We start from the raw sequence: 27,261 nt of genomic DNA on the forward strand, positions 1-27,261 counted from the left end.
CATTCGAGCAAGATGGGCGCGGATAAGCCTAACGGTGTGGTCAACTACTGCCGCCGCCCGCCCCAAAGACCTCTGCTCCAGAAGATCCAGTACGCCATCTGGAATCCAGAGGAAAAGACCTTCCTTGGCCGTACCGGTAGGAGATGGGGTGAGTTGTGATAGAAGCTTTTAAGTTTTTAATACGAACAAAAAAACCTTAATTATAAAGTGTGATTGTTTACAGGCCTAGACTTTAAAGGGGTGGATACTTACAATCATCCTGTATAAAGTGATCGACCTGAAACATGTTACATTAATATTAATTTCTTATAATTCGATTTTTATTATTACGCCATTTATTAATTATTATTATATTATTTGGATAGGGTGCAGAATATAGTACTAGACAGCAATTGACTCTTTTGTAGCTTTTGCACCCGTTGACTCATTATTTCATAGCATTTAATAGTGGGTTCGATTTCTGACTTTAAAAATTACTTAAAAAAAAAGTCAAGTTGTAGATACTACATTTGCATTAATGTTTCATTAAATCAGGAACTATTTAATTTTATTTAATTTTAATCAAATCAAATAGAGAGTTTATTTTAATCTTCATTGTCAATTTATTTATAACTTAAATAAATATATAGTTAGAGGTGAAAAAGAATTAAAGAGGTGAATATATAGCTTATTTTTTTATATAGTTGTAATGAAATAGGCGTTTATCTTCCATCTCACCCGATGTAAAGTGTACATGAAGACGAAGGTGGTACACGCCCATCCAAAAGAAACCTGTTCACTCTACTCCTAAAGGCTCCAGAGTTCAACTCATCATTAAAAATAGACCCAGACAGGTCGTTCCAAAACTTGGCGACTCTTACCAAAAATTATTATTACCTATTTCCAATCGTCCTGTATAAAGCGTCATACAAAAAACTTTTGATATTACACTCTGTAGGAAAAGCTAGTTAAACCTTTTTATCAAAATATTAACAATATGTTATTTATTATATTTGAGTTTTAATTGCTGAATAGGGTATTCATATATTGACAGCCTTATGAAGCTTTATATCTAACTTATTCTCTGTTGATGTCGGTGTTGTTAGCCCGAAGGCTTTTACGGCTTCATCTGAGCTGAGGTTATGGAGCGGAAGGGTCTAAACTTAAAAATTAAAAATAAAGCTGGTAGGGCGCGTGCTAGTTTCACGATGACGCTCGTAAAGGCTAGCAAAGAGCTCTACCTGTATAGAGCTGTGATTACACAAATACATAATTAGATGTGTACATGCGGCATGTGACTGCAGCGTGGACCACAGGCGTGCTGATGAGGGATCCGGATCCAACCACGGTTCTACCACGCTGTTCGCGGTTAGGGAGCGGGCGGCCGCTCACTAAAAACGGGTGATTTATACCTACGACCAATTAACCAGTTAGGTTTTGAACTAAGTTTTCGCTGTTTGTAAATGGAAGCCTATGTATGTGTCGTGTTATAAAAAGGTCCAATTGGAAAGTCCTATCCAAACCCCCATATTACCTAAATACTGCGCCATCCTTTTTAATTCTGGACAATCAAACTTATTTGAGCACGTCAAAAAATGGCGTGATCCTGTGAGTTGAGTTGAGTTTGCTGATTCGGCAAAAGTTGCATAGATGTAATTAAAACCTTTTTACAAACAGGTTTAGTAAATGATATAGACAGTTCTACTAATCTAGGAAAAATAAATCTGCCTTGCTAATGCCCGGGAGTTTTAAATGACAATTTCACTTTATCTCCGAGTGATAAGTGTTTTAGTCAATTCTGTCAAACGCATCAATTCTTAATTGGTGCCAAAATCGCCAAATTTTATGGAAAAAAGTGCCAAAAACTCGACTGACATCGTTCCGCGACCATCGTATTCGCCTGATTTGGCTCCGTGCGGCTTCTGGCTGTTCAGCAAACTATTAAATCGAAGATCTTAAAGGATATCCCGGAAAAAGACTATCCCGTTAGTTTTGTTGACTGGGAAAAGCGTTGGAAAAATTGCTTTTTATCGAACGGTGATTAGTTTGAGGGAGTTGAAATGGATTTGGAGGAATAAATAAAGAATTTACATTTATAAACAAATTCACCTTAATTTTACGATCCCAAAGAATTTGAAAGGTTGGAAATATATTTAGAACGTGTAATAAAGAACTTTAAACTACTTACATAAGTGTAAGTCTAAGTTAGCTGGTAAAAAGCTGGGTGTCTTGAATAAGATCAGACGACATTTAACACGGGGACAGTAGCTTACTCTGGATCAAGTACAGGTCCAGTCATGTGTGCTGCCTTTGGGGTGGCTTGACTAAACACCAGCTCGAAGCTCTTGGTTCGGTAGTTCAGCATGCTGTTCGATAATGAGTTAGTTTCTAAATTTCTCAGCCTTTAACACCGACGAGTAGAAAGTGTGCTAATTTTTAACAGAATTCATTTTGAGGAATACGCTGCAATACTTCACGATCTTATACCGCCATCCCCGTTTCTCTACGACAAGGACGAAGTCTGCCTTCTACCACACTTACACTGTGGAGTTTCCTTGGTGGCGTACCAAGGGTTTCGACTAAAAGTTTTTTTTACCAGAGTGTGCAACTACCGTCTTCATTATTTCCAGATAATTATAACCCAGGTTTCTTCAGAGTCAGAATGAATAGGTTCCTTCTGAGTCTGCGCGTACTAACTTTGACCACATCGTCATTTTCCAACAAGGACAAGGAGAAAAATAGCGTTTTAAAATTAATGCAAATATAGCATATAGCAGACGCTTTTTTTCAATTACGTTTATTGCTATTCAACACAACGTTTTACTGTTATGAAGAATTAAAAATGTTTGTATTGTTGAAAGGATTATTCAGTAGGAGAATAAGTAAATGTTTCATTGTATTTAACGCTATTATTTAGTATATGTGAACAAAGTCATTTGAATACTAGTTATAGATTATTAGCGATTATTTATATGACCTCTGTTTTTGAGGACCACTCGTTCCCCTATCATGGAACAGGGACATTGATTTCATGAAGTTTTTCAGTATAGTTTTATTTATTATCCTTCTTATGTCCGTCACAAAATCTGACATTCTAACTTCTTGCTGCCTTCATATTTTTTTATTCATATTGCTTTTATTTACGTACCTTCTATATATCGTTTTATTTTAGAATTTTCATTTCATTTACCTTTAAAAGCATATATTTTAAAAAAAACCACAATTATTTTTATATATATATTTATTTCTATGTCCGACCTTAATTATTTATTTATATTTATTACCTTCTTTATTATAATTTTTGCATATGGCAAGATAATATGGCGGTAATTTGCCTCCCTGGCTTATCTTGGCTCCCAATTCTATTTTCAAATCTGTTCTCATACGAGACAATAAGCTATTGCGTGCACCACGGTATGTTTCACCGCATGATCACAGATGCACGGGTGACTTTCTTTTAGTTTGGATCTCTGTAGAATGTTGTGTTCTCAATAAATCCCTCGTGCTCCGTGAATATTTGAACCTTTTTCCTTAGGCCGACTCGTAGCAGATTCGAATACGGTAAAGTTAAGGAAGCGAGCGATATAACAAGTTACCAAGTTTGTCAAGATCAATCTGCTTATTAATGGAATGGGTAAAGCAGTACATATATAAGTAACTCCTTTAAAGAAACTTACCTACTTTTAATTACTTCATCATCATCCTAACAACCTAGAGACACCACGCAACTCTCCCCCAAGATCCTCTTGATGACCGATCTTGGGCTGTCCACACCAGGCTAGTCGACTACTCGAGGGTCTACACACACAGCGTCTTCCGTTTCGTGGTTGCCACTGGAGAAACTTTCGGTGCCAGTTCAGACGAGCAATTCTTCAAGTTATGTCGGTGATTTTTAACCTAACTACCTTTTTTTTTTGGTTTCGAGGGGGAATATCTTTCGGACGTTCAAGATGCCCCGCCTCTGGGGGGAGGACAGGGGTATGTGGGATTCCTACCCACTAAAACCCCACGGTAATCGCCCTCTGCGCTATAGGGGTACCGCGGTGTCTCCCGGTCAGGGATCGCCACGCGGTCTTCCCTCGCGCCGTGCTATATTCGATAGCCCGTCACGGGGTATGCGTGTATACGCTACCCCCGATCCATTGTCCGCCTTAGAGTCGTCGAAGCTAGTGGGAGTTTAGGGCCCCCACCCTAAACTCCCGCGACTCCGAAGGTCCCGTTAATGGTAGGGGAGCACCATTCACTGGAGGGCCGTGACGAGGCGCGTCCCTGCGCTGACGGCAACGTCTCCGAGCGGGATCTGTCCTCTGCCGATCCCGTTCGGCCGCTTCCTTCTGGACCATGACGGTCTCACAGAAAGAGGCCACGGCCCTCCACGCAACCTAACTACATACATGCACCAGTTTAAAGGTAAAACATAAATGTTATGTTCATGAATAAATATGTTTGCTATATCGGGATTAAACCGTAATATTTGACGCAGTTCCGATTCAAAAATAACCACAGTTCATAGGCGTCAAAATTTTATTTCTTTTAGCGTATCCGTACGGTAATTCATCTCTAAAACCGGCGCCGTCAAAAGAGAATTATTGCAAGCATCATATTCACCGGAATTCATACTGGTTTCCCATCAATATTTGAAATGGTGTTTATAATACAAACAAACTTGAAATGTGTTTTAAATTGTACTAGTTTTTCACGCTTGTGATTTTTTTTTGGAGCGGGACTTTTATTGCTGCTCCTGTGGCATCTGCTGGAAGCAGATTGCGCCTAGACTAACACTTCTTTTAAGGGAGCGAAGATCGAGGGCTCCCAGAAGAGTCCTGACTCGGTCAGATACTCCTCCTCATTGAGAAACCACCGAGCTCTTTGATCGCGACCGCTCCATAGCAAAACAAGGCACACATCGCATCACTTATGAACAATAAGGAGAGTCACGGGACCTTTCTAGAGTACTGCAGAAGGAGGCCCATGTCTAGCAGTCGAAATTCTAAGACTGAAAAGAAGAAGGCCATCAAGTATTCGAAGATGGAGTTACGTGTGATGCTACAAATGTAATCGGTGATAGGATTAATCATAAAATAGAGAAGATCTGGGTTTCAGTCGATGTAAGTCAACAAAATCCTACATGCAAAAGCATTTCAAGCGTAAAACGAATAAAAAAATGTATATACGTCTATCGGATTTAAGATTGAAATAGGTTTAATACAGTGGCAAGGCTACATAAACCGCAAACGTGAAGTGGGATATGTTGTAGGTGATATTGAATGGCAATTGGTTTAGTGGTGATGCGGAGTGTACGGTGTTTGTTACAATTCCTAATTGGGCTTTTGTTCATCATTATATTCATCATTTCAGCCGTAGTAACTGCTAGATCCTCATAGATTTCCTATAAAACCGGCTGATAGAAGCACGGATCCAATGTTTTCTGAGTTATTGTTACAATGATCCACTATAAACATTTAGGAGACTGTCTTGAAGTGAAAAGTAAAACACAAATGCAGAGCTATGTTAACCAATCACAGATGTCGTTTGTGTGAGAGCGACAGAAGATGTGTGATAAAGAAATCTATATATCAGGGGGGATCGGAAAGTAATGTCGCTTTCTTAAGTTAAATTCACACGACTACATATTTAACAAGTTTTTATTTCTAATCAATGATATATTCACCTTCGTAATCAACAACCTTTTGCATCATACAAATCAATGCCGAAGCAGTAAAATTCTTGTAAAATATGTCGACAGGAACGACATTACTTTCCCGTTCCCCTAATATAATGATATATATATATACGTACGCTTGTACTTCTGTAGGTTTTATTTCTACCAGACGATCGGTATAAGCTTCCTCCCGCTAATAGCGAGCAGCATGATCTATGGAAGGATCCGGATCCTCCCTTGGATTGCTAAGTGTTCCACGTTCCTGTCCCAAGCCGCAAACATAATATCCACACTTCACACCTCTACACGGGTTGTTGGTTGTCTCCAACATGCAAACGCATCAAGTATCATGTAACGTATTACGTATCAAGCATCTGGAGTATGAGTACTCAGAAATATTTTTTTGATAAGTACCTGGATACTTCCGTTCCGTGAAGTCAATACCGATGATATAAAAGCCACCGGAATAACAGCATCTACTTCAAGAGAAACAATGTTGTAGACCAGTGATTCCCAAAGTGGTCTATATCGACCCCTAGGGGTATATGACAACCTACAAGGGGTCTACGACAGCGAAAAAAATTTAGGGGTCCATGAAATGAAAATGGGGGTCCACAATAGTGAATCTGAATACATACACTGATTGTACCTATTTACTTACATCATACTATCTTATAATATCAAAACTTTTACATTATTTATAAAAGTACCTATGAAGTAAAAAATTTAATGCCTATGTTATTTTATTTATAGTTTATTTTATGTTTATTTAATGTTACGTATATTTTACATAACAGATACACAATTTTATTTTGAGTAGTTTTAATTTAAATTCAATTAATAAATGTATAAATTAATATGTGTTTTTACTTTAAGTTTTTAACACTAAACTTCACTACCCAACACGGAAAAACATGGCAAGGGGTCTACGACGCTAAAAAGTTTGGGGAAACCTGCTGTAGATTTTTAGCTAGAGGAAGCTGAAGCTTCACAAAGCCTAGCTGGCTAGCACCATTACATCCATCATACAACATACGTACAGTTTTGTATTGCGCAGTAATCTATGCAGCAGTTGTTGCTAGATACACATAGTTTTCAGACGTAAATTCTCAGAATTTTATTTATTCATGGTTCGTAATGTCGGGCCTATCGCGTTGTAGGGAGAGGGACAAAGCACGTTGCTTGGGGTTGACCCGCGTTCTTTCGAGCAGTGGTAGACCATTGAGACGAGGGATCTTAGGTCTTGGATTAGATTCCTTTGATACAATCTTCACAGACAAGTTTCCAGAGAGTGGGCTACAAAAAAGTACCTGTTCTCTCTCTCTCTCTCTCTCTCTCTCTCTCTATATATATATATATATATATATATATATATATATATATATATATATATATACACACACACACAATACCCAATTATCTCCGTCCCATAGTGCTCTACGAAACCGAAATTAGCTGATTGCCTCTTTCCAAAGGTCAATTTGCAATATTTATCGCCGGGTACTATATATATACACACACACATACCTATATATATATATATATATACACATATATATATGTATATATATATATAAGGTGAAACAGACGAACTTGCTAAGAAAGTTAACGTCAACGTCAACACGTTGAAAATATTTATATCCCAAATTTATATATAATATATTGGAAATCTATGAAGCCTATGTCTAACAATGGATGAATTATTTAAGGTTTTGTGTGAGCACTAAAATAATTCTAAAGGCTTAAAACGCACGGCTACGTTAACCCAACCCTGTTAGGTAAGTATTTTTACACTAAAATCTTCACAAACTTACTCAACCATACTAATCCTTCACGCAGCAAACTCCACGTGCAAATGAAATTGATATTTTACGTTCAATAACCAAAGACGAATGATTCACGCCTTCAAAGCGAACACTATAATACTATTTTAAACAGCAAACAGCTAGAGATTTATCCGACGAATTGAAATATAGGGCGAATAAATCTATAAACACAGGACGCGCTGCTATTGAAATATATTATTTATTATACATGACTTTCGCTATAAGATATACAGGATTTAGTTCAGTGTTTTTATAAACTAAACACGTGAACACAAAATCGCAGTTAATTATACTATCAAGATTAAATAAATCTAAATATATTTTTCCGATTCATTTAACGTTCGAAAAATCGATTATTATCTGTACTGGTACATCACTAGTAACGTCAAATAAACAACCCAGATGTATATCGACTGATGACAGTTTAAATGGCGGTTGAATGTAATTATTAAAGCGTTAATTACTCCACCATATTCACTGTTTTGACTCAATATTTTTTATAATCTATTTTATGCATGTAATATACACTTTTTTATAAATGAAACCTGATGAAGATATGTTTATTATGAATGAGGAAGGTAATATTATATCTGGAACAATGAATGTCATATATATTTATTCATTATTATACGTGTTTTTTTTTCTTTGATTCGTATCAATATTTCTGTGTAGGATTCTTCGAGAATGAGTGAATGAATGAATGAATGGAACCATTTAATTTCAAATGTCATAAAATATTCATTACGAAGAATATCAGTAATATTTAATGTTAATACTTGACTCCTCTTTGGATGTAGACTTTTTCCAGAGTATTCCATGCATCCCTGCCTTGTTTACCCAGTTCCTTTCAGCAATTTCTGAAATATCATCTCTCTCCTTTTATACGGCCTGCCAACTTCGTTACTCAATTGGACTTTTTCATTTTTTATCTACACAACGCGCTGTGTATCCCAGTTTATCACCACTTTGACTATCAGCACCTACTTCAGAGCGTCGTTAACATTAATCCCAATTAATATCATTCAAGACGTCCATTGTTGAACATAGGCCTCCCTATATATTTCCAAATACCTGGTCGAAGCGGCTTGCATACAGAGTGTTCCAAGCACCTCAACAAAGTCGTCTCTCAGCCTAGATGCCTTAATGGGTCCAGCGGCCATCTATTCTGCTTGTGATGTTACTTTATATATATATATATACATACGTATATATATATATATATATATATATATATATATATATATATATATATATATATATATATGTATAGAAAACGTTAATGGAGAAGAAGATTCATCAAGTTCTATTTTTCTTACGCTTTTGAGCCATGAAAATAATAATTTTTTCATATTATGATTTTTATTTTTTTTTTATTTCCATGCTCATCATTTTTCCTTCTCGATGTCTTTTATCCTAATTTCCTTCACAATATCATTCAATCCTCCATACATCACCTCACCCCGTTCACCTTCCGTCTAGGGTTCTGATTTTCGCCAAGCGAATTGAATATATGTATATGTGTATATATATATTCAATAATATATAATATATATATATATATATATATATATATATATATATATATATATATATATATATATATATATATATTTTCGTCATTCGTCAACAAAAACTCTTTAAGCTTTTACACCTAATTCCGAACACCTTGTATAAAGTGATCACTCTGAAATATGCTACATTAATTTATCTTTCCGATTTGAACACGACAGGCCAGTTCCTTTTGGTGGTATAAAGTTTAATGAGACAGATTGTTAATGATAATTAATTTTAATATGTAGTTACACGTGTTTTGAAAATGCTTTTTCTTACAATATAATAATGATGTTTATAAAATTTCAACTATTGATTTTTTGGTAGGATGTACCAAATCCACCACATTAGTGGACAGCGAATGTGCTATACATTCACTCATTTATAGCTTCTACACCTATAAACAACCACCTGTACAAAAATAACATAGAAAAAAGAAATATAAAATAAACATTCGATGTGTGACGAATTAAATTTTCTTTTAAGCAGAAAATAAAAGAATCGTTTCCTTTTCACGTAACAATATAATGAAAAGCCTTCAGACAACCCTGAGGGCGTGTTGGTCATGTAATCAACCGCGACCTCGCGGCACCAGCTCGTTGCCAATGGAAATAGCGTATCCTGAATCCGGTCACGGACTGTTTACTCTAGCTCCATAAACTTCGGCCAACGCTAAGTATACGAAGCTATAAATAGCATGCGATTTTCCGAGAGCTGTTAGAGCGCATGCGATATATGAATTTCCGAACGCATTGCCGTTTTTTGATCATCGCATGCACTAACACACATAAACGTATGTATAAAATAAAATAGAGATATGGTTTATTTCCACTACTAAGTAGTAGTCCATCGATCCTCACTCATCCATAATGATACCCGTCTCTGGTTGAGGACCAATAAATGTATACAGTAAACCTATTAGTTTTTTTTTTTACGGCCCCCGCTATTGGAGGCCTCTCGTACCCCTAATTATTTGGGATCAGGGTCTTTGTTTACAAATAAGTTTTTCAGATTTTTAATCTTTATTCTTCACTCACTGTCATTCTTTTCAATTTCTTTTATTCTTACCGTATTTCACAATATCTTTCATTTTGTTCTTTCATTCCTTCTTGCTTTCATCGCTTTCATTCCATCATCTTATTACTCTTAAGTGGCTAGGTAATTTTTTTAAATTCTTTATTTTATTATTTACATATTCTATTTTTTATCACAGTTTTCTTTGGGTTGTGCTTTCTTAATACTACACTTTTTTTATTCTATTTTTCCTATTATTAATTGACTAGTTATTTTATGTGCAGTTTATTAGGTACCTACTAATCTATACTGTTTTGTTTATATTAACAGTGTCTCTAAACATATTAGTACTAGATCATCACCTTTTAATGATCATAGAAAATATTGTCTCTTGTCCAACCAAGAGGCAGAACGCTCATTTTGCATCAGGGTTAACCTTACTAAAGCTAGCCCAACACTTCGAAAAATCCCAGGAGATCCTAGATCTCGTCAGCGATTTCGGACACTTCGGTGACCCAAGATGGTTGCCCCATCGAAAATATTACGTTTTAAAAGTGTCAATTATTGCGATAAAATTTATTGTGTATAATTCAACTGTGATATAAACAGTTGTGGAACATCAACCACAACCCAACCGCAAAGCACATCGTAGGATGTACTTTATATATGAAGTTACATGTTCATATGTACAAGACAAGAAATTATTATTAGCACACCGCTGAACGAGCCATGAAAACAGAAACATTCTTGATATTTCTACAAGAAATAGAGTCAGGAGAATAGGAGATTCGTGGACGTCAGTAATTGAAGTCCAGCGGTTTGGAATGTTGAAGTGAGAGTGGGAGTGGACAGATCAAATAGCTCGCAGAAGCTTTAAGAGTATATAGTGTAGAGCATGAACTAGCTAACTTAGCATAGGATATCCTTCTTTTTGATTTGGGAGATAAATCTTTCGGATGTTCAAGGTACCCTACCTCTGGGGAAGAATTTATGACTTAGGAGGTTATGTGGGATTACCCACAACCCCCCCTCCCCCGGTGATAGCTCCCTGCGCTATGTGAGAGACCTCAGTATCTCTCGGTCAGGGATCGCCACGCGATATTCGCTGTGCTATTTTAGATGAAGACTTCGTTGGACATAGTCCACCTAGGAGCTGCTGAAGATAGAGAGTTTTCAGGGCCCCCACCCGCGCCTCCGAAGGCGTTTATGGTGGAAGAACACCATTCTCCGGATGACAGTTGTGAGGCAAGTCACTACGTTGACGGCTTCATCACAGATCTGTCCTCTGCCGATCCCGTTCAGCCGTCTCCTTCAGGACTTCCTATGCTAGGAAGTCCTGCCTCTAGATGAACAGACGATCTTATTATGGTCGTCGGAAGACTACGGATGCAAGTCGCTTTGTACGTGGCATTGGGCAGAATGCTTCTAGCGTAAGATCTTTTTTAATATTGCATACCTAGAAGTTATTTAGTGTTTAATCTCTTCCACCGAACGTATCTACACAATAGACTAGGATGTGTTTTATGAAACAATTTACTTTAACGAAACTCATGTGTTACCTACATGATACTCTTTCGTATATCCCTTGCGCTAGTAAACATTTATCTAGTCAAGCGTTATTACCTTCGTTTGTCGACGTAAAATGTCGGTAGGCAAATACAATTACATACGTTGACACTGCTCTTTGACACGCAGCGCGCTGGAAACAATGTCACATACGTTGTTTCGATCAATTTATTATATACATACTATGTACAGATGTGTTAGTATGGGTTATTGAATTGTCGAAAATCAATGTAAAAATTAATGTAATATATTTCAGATGGATCACTTTTTATTGATTTTATATGAATATGATTTTATATATAGAAGTTTATAGTCAACGCTTAAAGATTATATATACAACTTCCTAATATCATTATTGCTCCTTTTTCTCTTCTGTTCAGCTGATAGATGCCCACTGCAAAGCATAAACCTTCCTGAAGATCGCCAGGATGATAGTTTACCTAGCGTGGGCGTATCCACATCACGTCTACTGGCCTGTGGTCGACACTTGAGAACCTTTTCGCCCCAATTGTCACCAGTTACACGAGACAACTGCCATTTCGGAAAATCTTTCTTCATTTTTTGTTCTTATCACACTCTTCTTACGTTCTTCACCAATTTATATCACTATACCTTCTTCATTCTTTACATTTTTCTTTTATTCTAATACCATTTTCACCTCTACCCATCAGTGGTACTAGCGATGTACCTCGAACACTGCCACTAGAAACAAGTAATCTTTCGAGTTACGTCGGTGATATTTGTTCTTCTCCAGGTTTTATTTCTGATTCAATTTCGAAGTCAAAATTTAAGCGTAACATTTTCTGGATGGCTTTGAGGTTTCTTTTAACGCCCGTCATAAGCGACCACGTTTCAGATCTGTATTTTTTACTATGTAAATAAATATTTATTACACAGGGTGATAAGTTATAGTGTGTAAAGGCTTTAAAGTGATGAATGTATACCTCATCTGCTGTTAATCAATATTTGGTACAACCACCAAAAATGGTTTAAAAATTTTAAATAGCGTAATGGTAATATCACAATAAAAAGTGTTTTAAAAATTAATATTTCTGCATATTAAGATTTAATTATTTTTAAGCGGTTTTATTTAGTTCAACCCGTACGGAATTTATTTGTTTATTTATTTGGGTCAAAATTAGAAATTGAAATTTAAGCACCTTCCCGTTGTCAGATTGATCTGAAATTTGGTACACACGTTTAACACATGCAATATAATAAAATCAATAACGTTATAAATCTAAGATGGTCGCCGATAAAAAATGGCGGATTACGTATTTTTCCTTAACCCCCTCAATATGAATATCAAATGAAAGGGCTACACTAGTAAAACACGATGATTATGTCAAAATTTAAAATTCAAGATGGACGCCGTTCCAATATGGCGGACTAGGTAGATATTTTTCCACAACCACCACAATAGTATCAAAAAACCGTTTAACTTAAAAGTTTTTTAAATAGTATTTATTACTAACTGTCCTTGTATACTTCATATTGCCTTTTATACGCTTGAAAAATTACTGTTGAGAATAAAAATGATATGATGACATGAAAGAAGCCCACTGCAAGGGATAGGTTTTTCCCAGAGATATCTATGGGGGTATATATCACACAGGCCACGCTTGGCAGGGTTGGCGATCGCAGTGTGGTATTACGGTACAGAGAGAGTTCTCTGCTGCCCATCCTCTGGAAACTTGTTTGTTAGCAGTGGTAATCCTGTATAATTATTGCACAAAGTGTGAATTATATAAATAAACTAGCTGATCCCGCAAACGTTGTTTTGCAAAAAAAAAATATTTTTAATTTTCAATTTAAAAATAAGGGTTGATCGTAGAGGAGTGAAAATTTAGAGTTGTATGTATTTTTGTATGTTGTATCATAAAAAAAAAAACAAAAAATTTCGTCAAAAAAAAAATTCTAAGGGTGAACAACCCTTATCACTTAGGGGTATGAAAAATAGATAGTAGCCGATTCTCAGACCTACTAAATACGCATATAAAATTTGGTAAAAATCGGTCAAGCCGTTTCAGAGGAGTTCAAGTTCGAACACCGTGACACGAGAATTTTATATATTAGATATCCAGGAAAACGAACCTGCGACTTATGATCACAATACTTAGTCAGTTAAAGGTTTTATTTATTTTATTTCATATTATTTATTGTACACGATAAGATACATAAAATACAGATACAATAATATACAGAAAAGTACAATGGGCGGTCTTATCACACAAGGCAATCTCTTACAGACAACCATAGTAAGAAAAAGATAAAAGTACTTATAAAGGGTAGTTCACGTGTACAAAAAAATACATATTCACAAACAAATGAACATAAATACTTAAACATACAAACGTATATAACATATATACTTTTAATAAAAAAGGTTTAATACATATTATAAATATAATACAATAACAAATAAAAACATCTAACTGACTTCGATCAGTATTGGTTCGATCGCACTTGCCTCAGAAAGAAGCAAGAAGAAAAAGAAATAAAAAAAAGATATATAATTATAGATCTAGTAAATGGTTCTTAACCTTAAAGGTTTTAAACCAATACACAAAAAATTATATAATCACTAACATAAACTTCTTTTAATCCTTTCATTTACGTCATGTCGTAAACATTTGAATAATCGACATAGCATGGTTCCTTATATATTTGTACGTTGACCATGAAAAGTGAACGCTGTTAGTGTTAGACGGTTCTAAAAAAAAAATCGTTATTTCAAAATACAGAATCTAATATTGTTTATCTATATTGGAAAAACAAAACAATTTATGTATCAGTGAGACCGGAAAGTAATGTCGCTTTATTAAGTTAAATTCACAAGACTAGTTTAAACCAGTTTTTATTTCTAATCAACAATATATTCTTCTTCGTTATCAACAAACAAACAACTTTTTGCCATCAAGTATAGAAATTTTCAATGCCGGAGCGGTGAAAATCAATCGGTTTTTCTGTAAAATATGTCGACAGGAATGACATCACTTTCCTTATATATATATCTACCTCTAAAGTCCATGCCACAGAGAGGAGAGGAAAAGAACATCGTTTAACTGAACAAAAAGGAGAGTCGCCACACCCTTTTGTAGTTCTGCAAAAAGGAAAACAATAAGAAGCAAGAAATACATAAAAAAATAACAAGAATAATGAAATAATAAACAATCGGGATAAAATAGCTGATAATAAAAATATAAATTACGTGCGATATAGATAGTAAAAAAATAAATGAGAATTAAATATAAATAAATTGTTAAACAAATGATGAAAATAATAAACGTATTAATGTAAAATATTGGAAGGAAGGCGAGGGAAGTGGAGGAAGTAAAGAGAAGAATGAAAGACATTGGGAATGACTAAAAATAAGTATGGAATTAAAAAATATGTAAATAAGGACTTTAACTTTATTATTTACTTTATTATCCACCCATGATAGAGATTAAACGTGAGGTTTAAAGACGGAGCCATAAAAAAAAACTATGTCATCTAGGCAACAGTGTAAATGTAGCAAAAATAAACTGATGAGTCTCTATCACGCGCCTTACTAATATAAGAATGATAAATATCGATATCTATTTATCGATATGTCAAATATACATACGTCTGTCATAGTTCATTCGCAACACGGACGATCCCTAGTTTGTCCAAGGCGAGGGTGTTGTCCTCCCTCGCTATGACGCACCTTGGGAAGGGCCAAAGCGATAGCAATAATGGAATTGCTTTTTTTTCACTTTATCGCCTGCCTGTACATGTTCATTCAATTATTTTCTCGCGACCGATCTTTATTCGAAATACAAATGTGGGGTACTGTACATTTAAATAAAGAATACATGTTTTATTACTTGGTTTTTATTTGCCCTAAATTTAAGAAATGGATAAATTTAAGCACTTTACTTTTTTGTCTACCCACTTGAAATCAACGAAAAAGTTAACTTTTAAAACATCATTATGAACTAATAAACATGTGTGCTAGAAATGGTAGTGCTTCATTTTGTCAATGATTAGTATATGAGTTATTTATTAACACTATTAGAGACAAAGTTGCGGTGGGGCTTATTTTGTTTTGAGTAGTTTAGAAAGGGTATATATATACCTGATATAATTACCTTCTTCCTTCATTCGTTGACAACAGAGAGTCGGGCTGTATAACAGCGTTCATCATCAGCATTATGGACACTGGATTATGGATACATCACACGAACTCGTGCGTATATCACACGGTCGAGACCCAAGATGCGATAGCAATTCATCGATGTGACGAATACGGCAACCGCACAGACACTGGCGCACAACCTGAGGATGCCAATATGGAGTAGGGATGAGAAAGTGGTCGCAAGAAATGTAATTTTAAAACTGGACATTGTGAGGGCGTCGTTAACAAAAAAAGATACCAATTTAGTTTACGATATAAGTATGTGAGTAATATACATTTTCAACAACAAACAAAGGCTCAGATGCTAATGTCTGTGCAATAAAGATTCTAAAAAAAAACGAAAAGATACCGAACATTTACATTATGCTAGACAAATTTGATAATAGAGAACGAAAGATGTATAGTTGGACTTTCTTTCTTTACCAGTGCCGACGCTTTTATTCGTCTTGGCAACAGAAACCGACCGAGTCAAGATTTGGTTCCCTCGTCCTTAATTGGCCATTGCCAAGTGCCAACGCTTCTATTCGTCTTGGCAACAGAAACTGACCGAGTCAAGATTTGACTCCCTCGTCCTCAGTTGGCCATTGTCAAGTGCCAACGCTTCTATTCGTCTTGTCAACAGAAACCGACCAAGTCAAGATTTGGCTCCCTCGTCCTCAGTTGGACATTGCCAAGTGCCAACGCTTCTATTCGTCTTGGCAACAGAAACCGACCAAATCAAGATTTGGCTCCCACGTCCTCAGTTGGCCATTGCCAAGTGCCAACGCTTGTATTCGTCTTGGCAACAGAAACCGACCAAGTCAAGATTTGGCTCCCTCGTCCTCAGTTGACCATTGCCAAGTGCCAACGCTTCTATCGTCTAGGCAACAGAAACCGACCGAGTCAAGATTTGGCTCCCTCGTCCTCAGTTGGCCATTGCCAAGTGCCAACGCTTCTATTCGTCTTGGCAACAGAAACGGACTAAGTCAAGATTTGGGTCCCTCGTCTTCAGTTGGCCATTGCCAAGTGCCAACGCTTCTATTCGTCTTGGCAACAGAAACCGACCGAGTCAAGATTTGACTCCCTCGTCCTCAGTTGGCCATTGGTGAGAACTTCCTCCCTCCTCCCCTTCGGCAAGACTGACAAATCTTAACAAAGTAGAGAACAAATTACCATGGGTAGGTAGTCATATCTCTCTTGCCATTCCTGTTGAGATAGCTACAATAGCTATATAGCACAGGAGATAGTTTGCTGAAATAATGATCTATTGTTAGGACACTCTGATGTTCGTTTTACGATAAGTGCATGTGCTAATAAGAGTACGGTGTCGTTGTGTTTACAATTTTAAACTATATGCAATGTTATGTTGCCTTAGTACGTGATAAGATTGAATTGGCTAACTCAAACAGAACAATTTGAATTAATCTTCCATGTAGTTGGTTTAACAAGAAAAAATAAGTTAGTTTTGGTAAATATGGAGAACACCGACAATATTTAATGGAATCAGGCGTTATTTCGCGAAAGTCCATCCTAAGTAAGAAAAGGACCAATATTTAGCCACTTCCGCACATGCAGTCGTATTCGTGCAACAAAGTGCACCATCCGCCAGCCCGCTGATAAATGCGCATGCGGCAAACAATGCGAATTACACAACTGCCACCGTTAAATCACTCAACACGGTGGTAGTTTTATGACGAAAGAAAGGTATCGAAAAAGATGGAAATCGAATAAAAGAGAGAGACAGATGAAATGTAGAAAGCAAGGAAAAGAATGAAAGAAAGAAGGGCGCGAAAATAAAATATTATATGTGAAAAAATTAATAAAAATAGAAAATAAATGACCCTGCCCTTTCTTCACAAGATAGAGGCACGAGAGGACCCCTGTAGCGGAGCCCACTAAAAAAATGGGAAATGACCTCTCGTTATCAGACTTCGTTAAAGCGATGATACAGAACGAGTAGTAATGGAGCGCTGGTATAACTTTCTGCGAAAAAGTAATGTTGGAGAAGGAGGCTACGGAAAGAGAGAGAGAGAGAGAGAACATCTGAGGTCCCCTTCCGCAGTCGAAGACCTGGACGTCGGAGGGTGTTATACCGTGCCTTTCTCCAACACCCTTATCATGGCCTTGGCGACGGATTCGTGTTGATCCGCCGCAAGTAAGGAGTTGAGGCACTAGAGCACCGCCGTTGTAACTGCGGTAGTATGCGAAAGCGTTCCCGTAGTTTCAACAAAAGGCTTTCAAGAAGACCGCGGGGTTTTAGCCGGTAGGAGTCCATAAAACTTTCGTTGCCTCCGTTATCGGAGGGATATCCCATGCAGGATTTCCCCGCAAGAATAGAAGAGAGAGATAAAGAAGATAAAGAAGAAAGTAAATTTGGAATAACAAATCTAAAGTTACGGTCATGTGCAGAGTATTGTAGCCATCTGGATTGACCGGCGTACCAGCTCGAAGGTTTGGACTCCATACAGAGAAGAGCCAAGAGGCTAATTGGCAACATTGCTTTGTAATAGCATGTGATAATATATAAAAATTTAGTAATAAAAATAGTATAGGCATCAATAATATTGTGAGAAACACAATAGCTGTGACAGTTGAGAGGTGAGGTGAGGCGATAGATGAAAGCTGATCAAAACGTGGGAACAAAGAATGAATGAGTGTAAAAGAGAATGTTAATTATGTTAGAAGACTGAATGAATGATCATAAGAATGAAAAAAGAGAAAAGAAATAATAGAAGAACATGAAGAAATTCATCATATTTTAATGAATTTCTTCACGTTCTTCTTTTACTTCTTTTGTAAGTTCCCTGTCCTTAAACAAGAGGATATAAGATAGAGGAGTGATAAGACCTCTCGAGGTCCCTAATAACAGGGGATAAAAAAAATCTTTGGTGAGCAATATGATTCAAAGCTTGGAGCATCTGCAAAAAGTTTTGTTGTACGATTGAAATACCTTCCACTCACACTAAGCGTTTTGCTAATACTTTTACTGCGAACAGCCAAGAAACAACCTATCGGCATCATTGTTCAGACAATAATAACTTAGGAGTCTTCAAGAAAAGAGTAAATATGTTCCTTCTATTCAAGCAAATAGCATCATACACCACATCATCGCTTAACATCAGGCGAGACAGAGGTCAAATGCTTCCACTATAAAAGATTAAGAAAAACTTGAACATGCATATCATAATCGATCTGCCGATAGATGTCTACCTCGATCGAACCCGGGACTTCCCGGAATTTTAACTATATTGTCTACATATATTACATATACCATTACATATAACACAAGTCCTGACATCATTATGCGAAGTATAATAATCATCCTGTTGACAGGTGATGTACTTCGAGTAAAGCTGAAAGTACAAAATTACACTACGCTGTATTATTATTCCCGCAGGTGTATAAATAAACATAAACATTTGTTTTGTTTTGAATCGCTATATGCCTTAAAGTTTTTTTTATAACTTCTTTCTTTCTTCTCCAGGTGTAATAGGACTGATCTACTTGGTGATGTACATATGCATCATCATCTTCTTCTCCATCTGCATGTGCGGTCTGCTCGCCACCATGGATGATAAGATTCCTTACTTCACTCTCGCCGATTCCATCATTGGTTAGTAATGATTGTTACTCTATAGCTGTGGTAAGTGGGCCCACGCCCTACAGAGGGAAAAGTCAAAGGTGGATAAGACACGACTTAAGCTATTTCGCGGTGACAAAAAATCATTTTTTAAAACAACTATGGTAAATAATCATTAAAATTATATAGGTTGAAGAGACAGAAATATCAGCAAAGTGTTTAACGTTGTCAAGTGAACTCGGGGGTTCCCTGCGGAGCCCACCGTCTACCACAGGGAACCCCCAGACATTTTAAAACCTCGCTGAACAGTTGAATGGCAAAAAAAGATAAAGATCAGCTAAGGAATCGGTTTTCAGGAAATTCCACCCTAAAGGAGGATTTTAGGGTTATTAAGTTATGTCACGTGAGTGGCAGCTACTTGTAAGACGCAATAAGTACTTAGAACAGAGTTCCCTAAACTTTTTTGCGTCGTAGACCCCTTGCCACGTTTTTCCGTGTTAGGTAGACCCCCTACTTACCTGATATTGATTTCCTTTAAATTTCTAACTGTAGTGAAGTTTAGTGTTAAAAAATTAAAGTAAAAACACATGTTAATTTATACATTTATTAATTGAATTAAAATTAAAACTACTCAAAATAAAATTTTGTATCTACTATACCGACTAAACCAATCTATTGTACCAATATCCTACAACTTACACAATTTTATAAACATATATAATAATTTTTTTACTTCATAGGCACTTTTATGAACAATGTAAATGTTTTAATATAATAAGATAGTATGATGTAAGTAAATAGGTACCATCAGTGTATATGTTGAGATCGACTATCGTGGACCTCCATTTTCATTTCATGGACCCCCAAATTATTTTTCGCTGACGTAGACCCCTTGCAGGTTGTCATAGACCCATAGGGGTCGATATAGAACACTTTAAGAATCTCTGACTTAGAAGTTCATCCCACGGTATCTTCCAGGTGACAACCCTGGCATGGGCCACCGTCCTCTCATCTACGAGGAGGGGGCGTTGATTTGGTATGACGCAAACAACGCGACTCAATACCGCAAATACGTCGCCAATATAGACGCCTTCCTTGCACGTGAGTACGAATTTGTTTTATTGCTTTCAATTTTTACGATCACTTAAATATAGGCAAGCATTTGCAATATGTAATAATTAATTTCAATTTAATAGATTTCAATACAGAGGAGAAAGTTTTAATTTCCATGTACATCAAGCAAAAATTGTGTAAAGCAGGGGTAAACAACCTTTTTTTATCAACGAACAATGAAGATTTTTAAATTTTTTAGCGGGTTGCAAATATTGTAATATTTATTGATAATTTACAAAACTTTATTTTTAATAAACATTATAATTAGAAAATATACAAGATAAGAAAGTAAAAAAGAGTATATTTGAAAATTTTTATAATAATTTTTACATCGTTTTTTCGATACAAGCGTATATATTACGTATACAGTTTTTTAACCATACATGAGTTTTGATCGGTAATTATTATTAATCAGTTGTTTCGGTTTAGCATGTATCGCCATTTTATTATAATTAATTTTATAATAATATATTGATAAAAGTCTATAAAATAAATTCATTTTTATAAATGCTTCGCGGGCTCCATAAATATTTTTAATGAGCCGAATGTTGATCATCCCTGGTGTATAGTGATAATATATCTAAATTCAATTGCTCTGTCGACAGCAGGGATGAGCAATCCGCGGCCCGCGGGCCGCATGCGGCCCTCGAGGCATGTAAAAATTTAATTTATTTTTATTTAAAAAAAAACCGTGAAGCAAGGCTTAAAGCATAACAAAGTGTCGAATTAGTTTTGAATATCTTAAATACAAACATATACCACGTTTATAATAAACATTACTATTACATTGTTTTGAATCTTGTATATATACTTTATTTTCTTCATGGCCCCTTGTTTTTGAAACTGCGGCCCTACGAGCAAAAAAGGTTGCTCACCCCTGGTCTACAGTATAACAGACGCTTTTGAAAGCCATCACAAAGAATTCTTAATCTAGTTTCTGCAAGCTCTTCTCAAATTAAATCGCCTCTGAATCCAATATTTATTTTTAGTGCACCATACCCTAATGGCGATCAATTTGATTTCTAATTATTTCAAATTGGTATTATTCTTTTGTTTTAAACAAGCTGTAGTAGACTGAGACCTGGGATCATAGGTCGCGGGTTCAATAGAACACAATCTTATATAAATCACACTTAGTGCATTAATTAAATGGGTTTGCATTTGCTTAATACAAGTTTCAAGAGGATGGACTGTAGCGCCCTCTACCTATCATACTGACATTCTGCAATCGCCAAAGCGTAGTGATAATGAAACGACGATCCTTTATAAATAATGGACAGTGGATAATAATTTAAATAAGTGAATAAATAAATAATTAAAATAATAAATGATCAAAGCAGCTGCAAAGAGATCTAGAGACTTATAGTTTTTCCATATTAAAATATTATGTCCGCCAGATATGTCAATTACAAAATACTTATATTATTAAATTTATAAATAAAGAAGATTAAGGTCACCGAAGTAGCTCGAAGTATTACTCGTATGAAGTGGCAGGGGGAGGGGTATATCGCTCGTGCAACCATCAGCCGTTGGGGTCGAAAGTTTCTCAAATGGTGACTTGCAGTTGGTAGACACCTGATTGGTAGGCCTTCCACTAGCTGGACTGGCGACATATTTAAAGTCGTAGGAAGAGTCGTGATGAGCAAGATCTATGCTTAAAGTGGGTATCTATCGGCTGATATCCTTAATGAATAATAACTTTTAAATTCGCACAGCATACGAGAACAAATCCTTATTGGTGACGAAGGGTGAGAACCAGCGAGAGTGCGGGGACGTGAAGCCTCCCCGGGCTGAGGTGTGCGCCTTCAACACTAGCCTCCTAGGTGCCTGTTCCCGGGACAACGGCTACGGGTACCCTGCGAGGACACCATGCCTTATCATCAAGCTGAACAAGGTCATCCATCTAACCTTAGCCTTTCTTACGCACCCTTATGAACCAAAAAAAAATTATTAAAATGAAAGGTTTACATTGGTATCTTTTTCCAATCCCCCCCCTTAATTATTAAATTACCCCCTATGAGGCGTCGGTCCACCGTTGGGAATCACTGATATAAAGCCTCTTTTTGTGGTTGTCCTCAAAGGTTTCGCAAACAGAAACCACCACCCCCTTCACAACACTAAAATTTCTAATGCAGAGGGCGTTCATATAAATATTATATATTTGTATATTGTCAGTTAACCATCTGAAATTGACCCTCAATTTTTTAGTACAGACCGTGGTTATCCACGGGCAGCATGATCTTGTTCAGGTAGACGGAAAATTGAAGATCTGGGGGAGGTCTATATCCTGCAGTAAACATAGACAGACGTCTAGAATGATGATAATGAATGTCATCATCATTCTAGACTATTCTTTATTCATTCATAAATTCATCAATTAAATTGCATATTTAATGGAATCAGGCGTTATTTTGCGAAAGATCATCCTAAGTAAGAAAAGGACCAATATTTAGCCGATTAGTGCCGTGGAGGGGTGAAACATGTGTTGAGTGATTTAACGGTGGTAGTTGCGTAATTCGCATTGTTTGCCGCATGCGCATTTATCAGCGGGCTAGCGGGCGGTGCACTTTGTTGCACGACTACCACTGCATGTGCGGAAGTGGCTAAATATTGGTCCTTTTCTTACTTAGTAAATTGCAATTACGCCGTATTTTAAAGACAACAGAGAATTGTTTAAAGTTTCAGCAGGCTTTACTAAGAGGAGGCTTTCAATGATATAAACTTTTGAAAACCATATAATAAATATTCATTTTCAGATATTCGACTGGAATCCAAATTTCTATGACGACCCCGATAAAATGCCCCCTGAGATGCCGCCAGATATAAAGAATTACATCAACACCACCACCACTCCTCAGGAAGTAAGTTATCACAAATACGGTGTCACAAAAAAAAGTTTATATTTACGCGAAATTATTTTCAAATGTACACTGTATTGAAAATTTGAAATATTGATACTGCTAGGATAGTGTATTTTAGTTATTTCCTTAGCATTATATCCAATGGATTCTTTTTGTGTCCCCGTTTTTGGGATCTCACGTTCTACCCCCATTTATGTGGAAATAGGGATTTTATTTTCAATATTAAATTTTCAATTTATTTTTATTATTATTCTCTTCCATTCCTCAGAATATCTATCTTTCTGTCTCCTATGTTTTATGGATTGATGCTTTGGGGTAGAAGTGAGGATATTGAAAATATATTTTTTTTACAAAACATAGCCATTTGAGCTGGTTTATGGCCTCGAAGCTGAGCATAGTCCATGATTATTATTAAGGTGTATTTACATGAAAAATTGACGGTAGAAAAAAGTTTAAATTCCAAAAAGTCTCTAATTCATTTGTAACAAAAAGGGTCTTATTTTTTACCAACATTTTTAAAGATGAAAAAGGTTTATCATTTAATAAAAGAATATTCAAATTACAAGAATCCTTCGCAAAGTTGTCGATGTATTTCGATTTTATTTAGGCTTCATCAAATAAAGAAAGGATATTTAACTCTAATTATAAAAATATGAATAAAGTGTATTGAATATAAATGAGTCATAAAATATCTGTGGTAATGCAAAATGTAGATGAGGGAAGAAAGCTTACGTATGGAAGAAGATTTGGAAATGAATAAAGATAATGTGAAGGACAAAAAGACGATATATTGTGGAGAAATGAAAAAGGATGTAAATAAATATTAAAAAATATGTAGAACTCATTTACCAGAAATGTAACGTCAAATCATCTATTATTATTTAATGGAATCAGGCGTTATTTTGCGGAAGTCCATCATAAGTAAGAAAGACAAAAAGACTATGTTTGGCTTTAATCGGTGTAACATAACTGCTGAAGATGCCCCGCGGAGGGGTGAAACACGTGTTGAGTGATTTAACGGTGGCAGTGGCATTCGCATTGTTTGCCGCATACGCATTTATCAGCGGGATGACAGGCGGTGCATTTTGTTGCACGACTACCACTGCATGTACGGAAGTGGCTAAATATTGGTCCTTTTCTTACTTCATCTATTATTAACAATAAACATTGTTTCAATGTACACATCAATTATGTTCCAGCGTCGAAAGGTGTGGGTCTCGTGTGCAGGCGAACGACCAGCGGACGTGGAAGCTTTGGGCCCGCTTAAATACTGGCCATACCCCGGCTTGCCCGAGACCTACTTCCCGTATGATAACACACCAGGTTACCTCAGTCCACTGGTTGCTGTGCAACTCCTGAAGCCCACGCGTGAGTACACTTTATATGGAATTTCTGTCTTCCTCCCTTCCAGATTTTCAATAAGGCCACTTGAAACAGGCTTGCATCCATTGTTTCTGACTTTAAGAATGTCATCTATCTACCTTGTGAGACCACTTACTCGAATAGGCCAGGGGTAGCCAAACTGCGGCTCTTTAAACGATTATTTTTGCCTCCGATTGCTTCTCGAATTATCTCAATTTTTAAATTTATATAACCTATGTCTGCTCCAGGAAAATCTAAACAAATTACTAGCGTGAATACTTATTATTATTATTCCACCTTAAAATTAACGAAATCCAAACACCGAGCGTAATTAACTTACCGGCATCTTGAGTATTATTAGGAGTGCTGTCATATACGTGTGCCATTATATCTAACTTCAAAGCACATATTGTGTATTTATGTTTAAATAATTTAAATTAGTATGATTTTTGTATAAAGAAAACATTCTTTTGGCCACGTAAAAAATTTTAAATTTCGAATAATGTCTCGCACTATCAAAGAGCTTGGCCACCCCTGCTATGGGACATATGTTAAATCTATGGAAGAGACCTATGTCCAGCTGTCCACAGCTGGTCTCATCATCTGTGATGATAATAATGAGTTCTTCTTTCGCACAGTTCACCAGATCATCAACATCCGGTGCCGAGCTTGGGCACACAACATCCAATACACCGAAAGCCTCAAGGAGCGCCTTGGCTCCACACACTTGGAGATCATGATCGACTGAGAACCCGGGGACCACAATACTAGATTTAAGTCGGGTGACACTTGTCCGCGATTATTTAAAATCATGGACACTCTATGTTGTATTTGTTCACTTTAGTATTACGCAATTGTACACAATTATGGCCTATTCTATGGTTTCACTTGATTTATGGTAACGCTGTTTATAATTCAGTTCACATGATACAGAAACGCGTTGTACGAATATTCTAGTATAAACATTGAATGACCCCGTATAACGTCTTATGTACAAATGATTCAACTTTTCTCCTTTCGCGATAAAGGGGGTTTTAATCGAATACAGAAAAATCTTGTCATTGCCAATATTTTCACTCTTAACACACTTTAATCTGTTAAAATACACAAAATCATATAAATTACTGCCATTTTGTACATGTTTAAGAATATATTTTCATATTTTTTTACAAATTCAAACTTTAAAACTTTGCAGATACTTAAGTTGTTAACTTAGTTATCAAGAGGTATAACTTAACACTTAATATCACGTGATATATTTACATATTACCTAATTAATAAGTTCATTAAACTACACACTTTTAAACACATAAAATAAATTTAAATTGTTTAAATTATTCAGGACGCGTGGCGAAAAGTCGACATCTATAGTCGCTGCTAGCGAGAAAAATTGCAATTTTAATCTGTATGTTTTACAATATGTATTAATTATCTGTGTATCTACATAAGAAAATAACTTTTTTTTTTTAAGTGTTGTATTTACTTGGCTGATTAAAATCGATTTTAATTTTCTGACGTTAAAAAAAACTTTTAAAAATCATTTATTGTTTTATCTTAAATATATATAATATAATAATTGTTACGGTAGAAACCTATTTGAACTGTTGGTCCTCGCCTGAGTCAGTGCTGGGCAACCTTTTCTTATCTACGGCACAGTAAATTCTTTTCCAGAATTTCGCGGCACACCGAAAGCTAAATTAGAGAGACAAGTGAACGTGACATGCCAATGTGTTTCAAATACAAAATATATTTAATGAGAAATTGTAGAATTTCAATTAATTAATTTTTACTTGATTAATTTTTTTTATGCGGAGTAATGGTCCAACTAAAAAATCATTTTCATCTCTACTGTTAAAATGACTGCATATCGATGTATTTTTGGATAGATTTTATTTATTTATTTATTGTGCGAATAATTACGATTGTCCGGTTGTCTATGCTTGAGTGTTCGATGTTTAAATTTCAATTGTAATAAATGTGTAAAAAATACATGTTTTTTTTTAATTTGACAACCATTTAATTTATACAGACTATATAAGCACTAGTATACTGCAAACGCAGATGTCAATACAAATCACCAATCCATATACTCACCTTCGAATCTTTATGGTTCCTATTTTGGGTACACTGTGAATATTTTTACAATTTTTTTTGCATCATGCGTTTTCACCCTTACTTTTCAATATCATTTATTCTTCACATATTCTTACAAAAGTTTTATTTTTCCTTTAATTCATCACATCATTTCCGCATTCCCACCACATTACGTTTTACTCTATTTAACTTTGTTTTTCTATCTTTGATTACTGCCTTTACTTACCGTATTCCACCTTCGATCACCGAATACTCCTCGTTTTCATCACAATTTTTTTTTAATTTTATAATTTACAGCTAAAAAAAGACGATAGGTCAGCCAGTAACAAAAATGAAAGGAATAGATTATATATTTATTTCTTTATTTAAAAAAAATAATATAATTATATTTCAACAAACTTTATATTATTAAATTTCCTATTAATTATTTACATAGACAATACACAACAGACAACAGCAGATCATATTTGTACTATATTCAAATTTAAAAAAAAATTTATTAGCTTTTACAG

At 35.8% G+C, this 27,261-nt stretch overlaps 1 protein-coding gene across 1 annotated transcript; it reads left to right on the top strand.

Moving 5' to 3' along the window:
- LOC137922468 (sodium/potassium-transporting ATPase subunit beta-1-like) lies at positions 1–25,571 on the top strand. The gene is made up of 7 exons (XM_068765471.1): positions 1–148; positions 19,224–19,352; positions 20,298–20,420; positions 22,148–22,326; positions 23,189–23,293; positions 24,493–24,661; positions 25,294–25,571. The coding sequence occupies exons 1-7, from the start codon at positions 13–15 to the stop codon at positions 25,401–25,403; spliced, it is 951 nt and encodes a 316-aa protein (XP_068621572.1). The 5' UTR covers positions 1–12; the 3' UTR covers positions 25,404–25,571.
- The last annotated feature ends 1,690 nt before the right edge of the window (positions 25,572–27,261 follow it).

Source organism: Battus philenor, unplaced genomic scaffold (genome assembly GCF_028537555.1).
Source record: "Battus philenor isolate CCGP_79_NKW_IND1 unplaced genomic scaffold, ilBatPhil1.0.hap1 SCAF_2, whole genome shotgun sequence".
NCBI lineage: Eukaryota > Metazoa > Arthropoda > Insecta > Lepidoptera > Papilionidae > Battus > Battus philenor.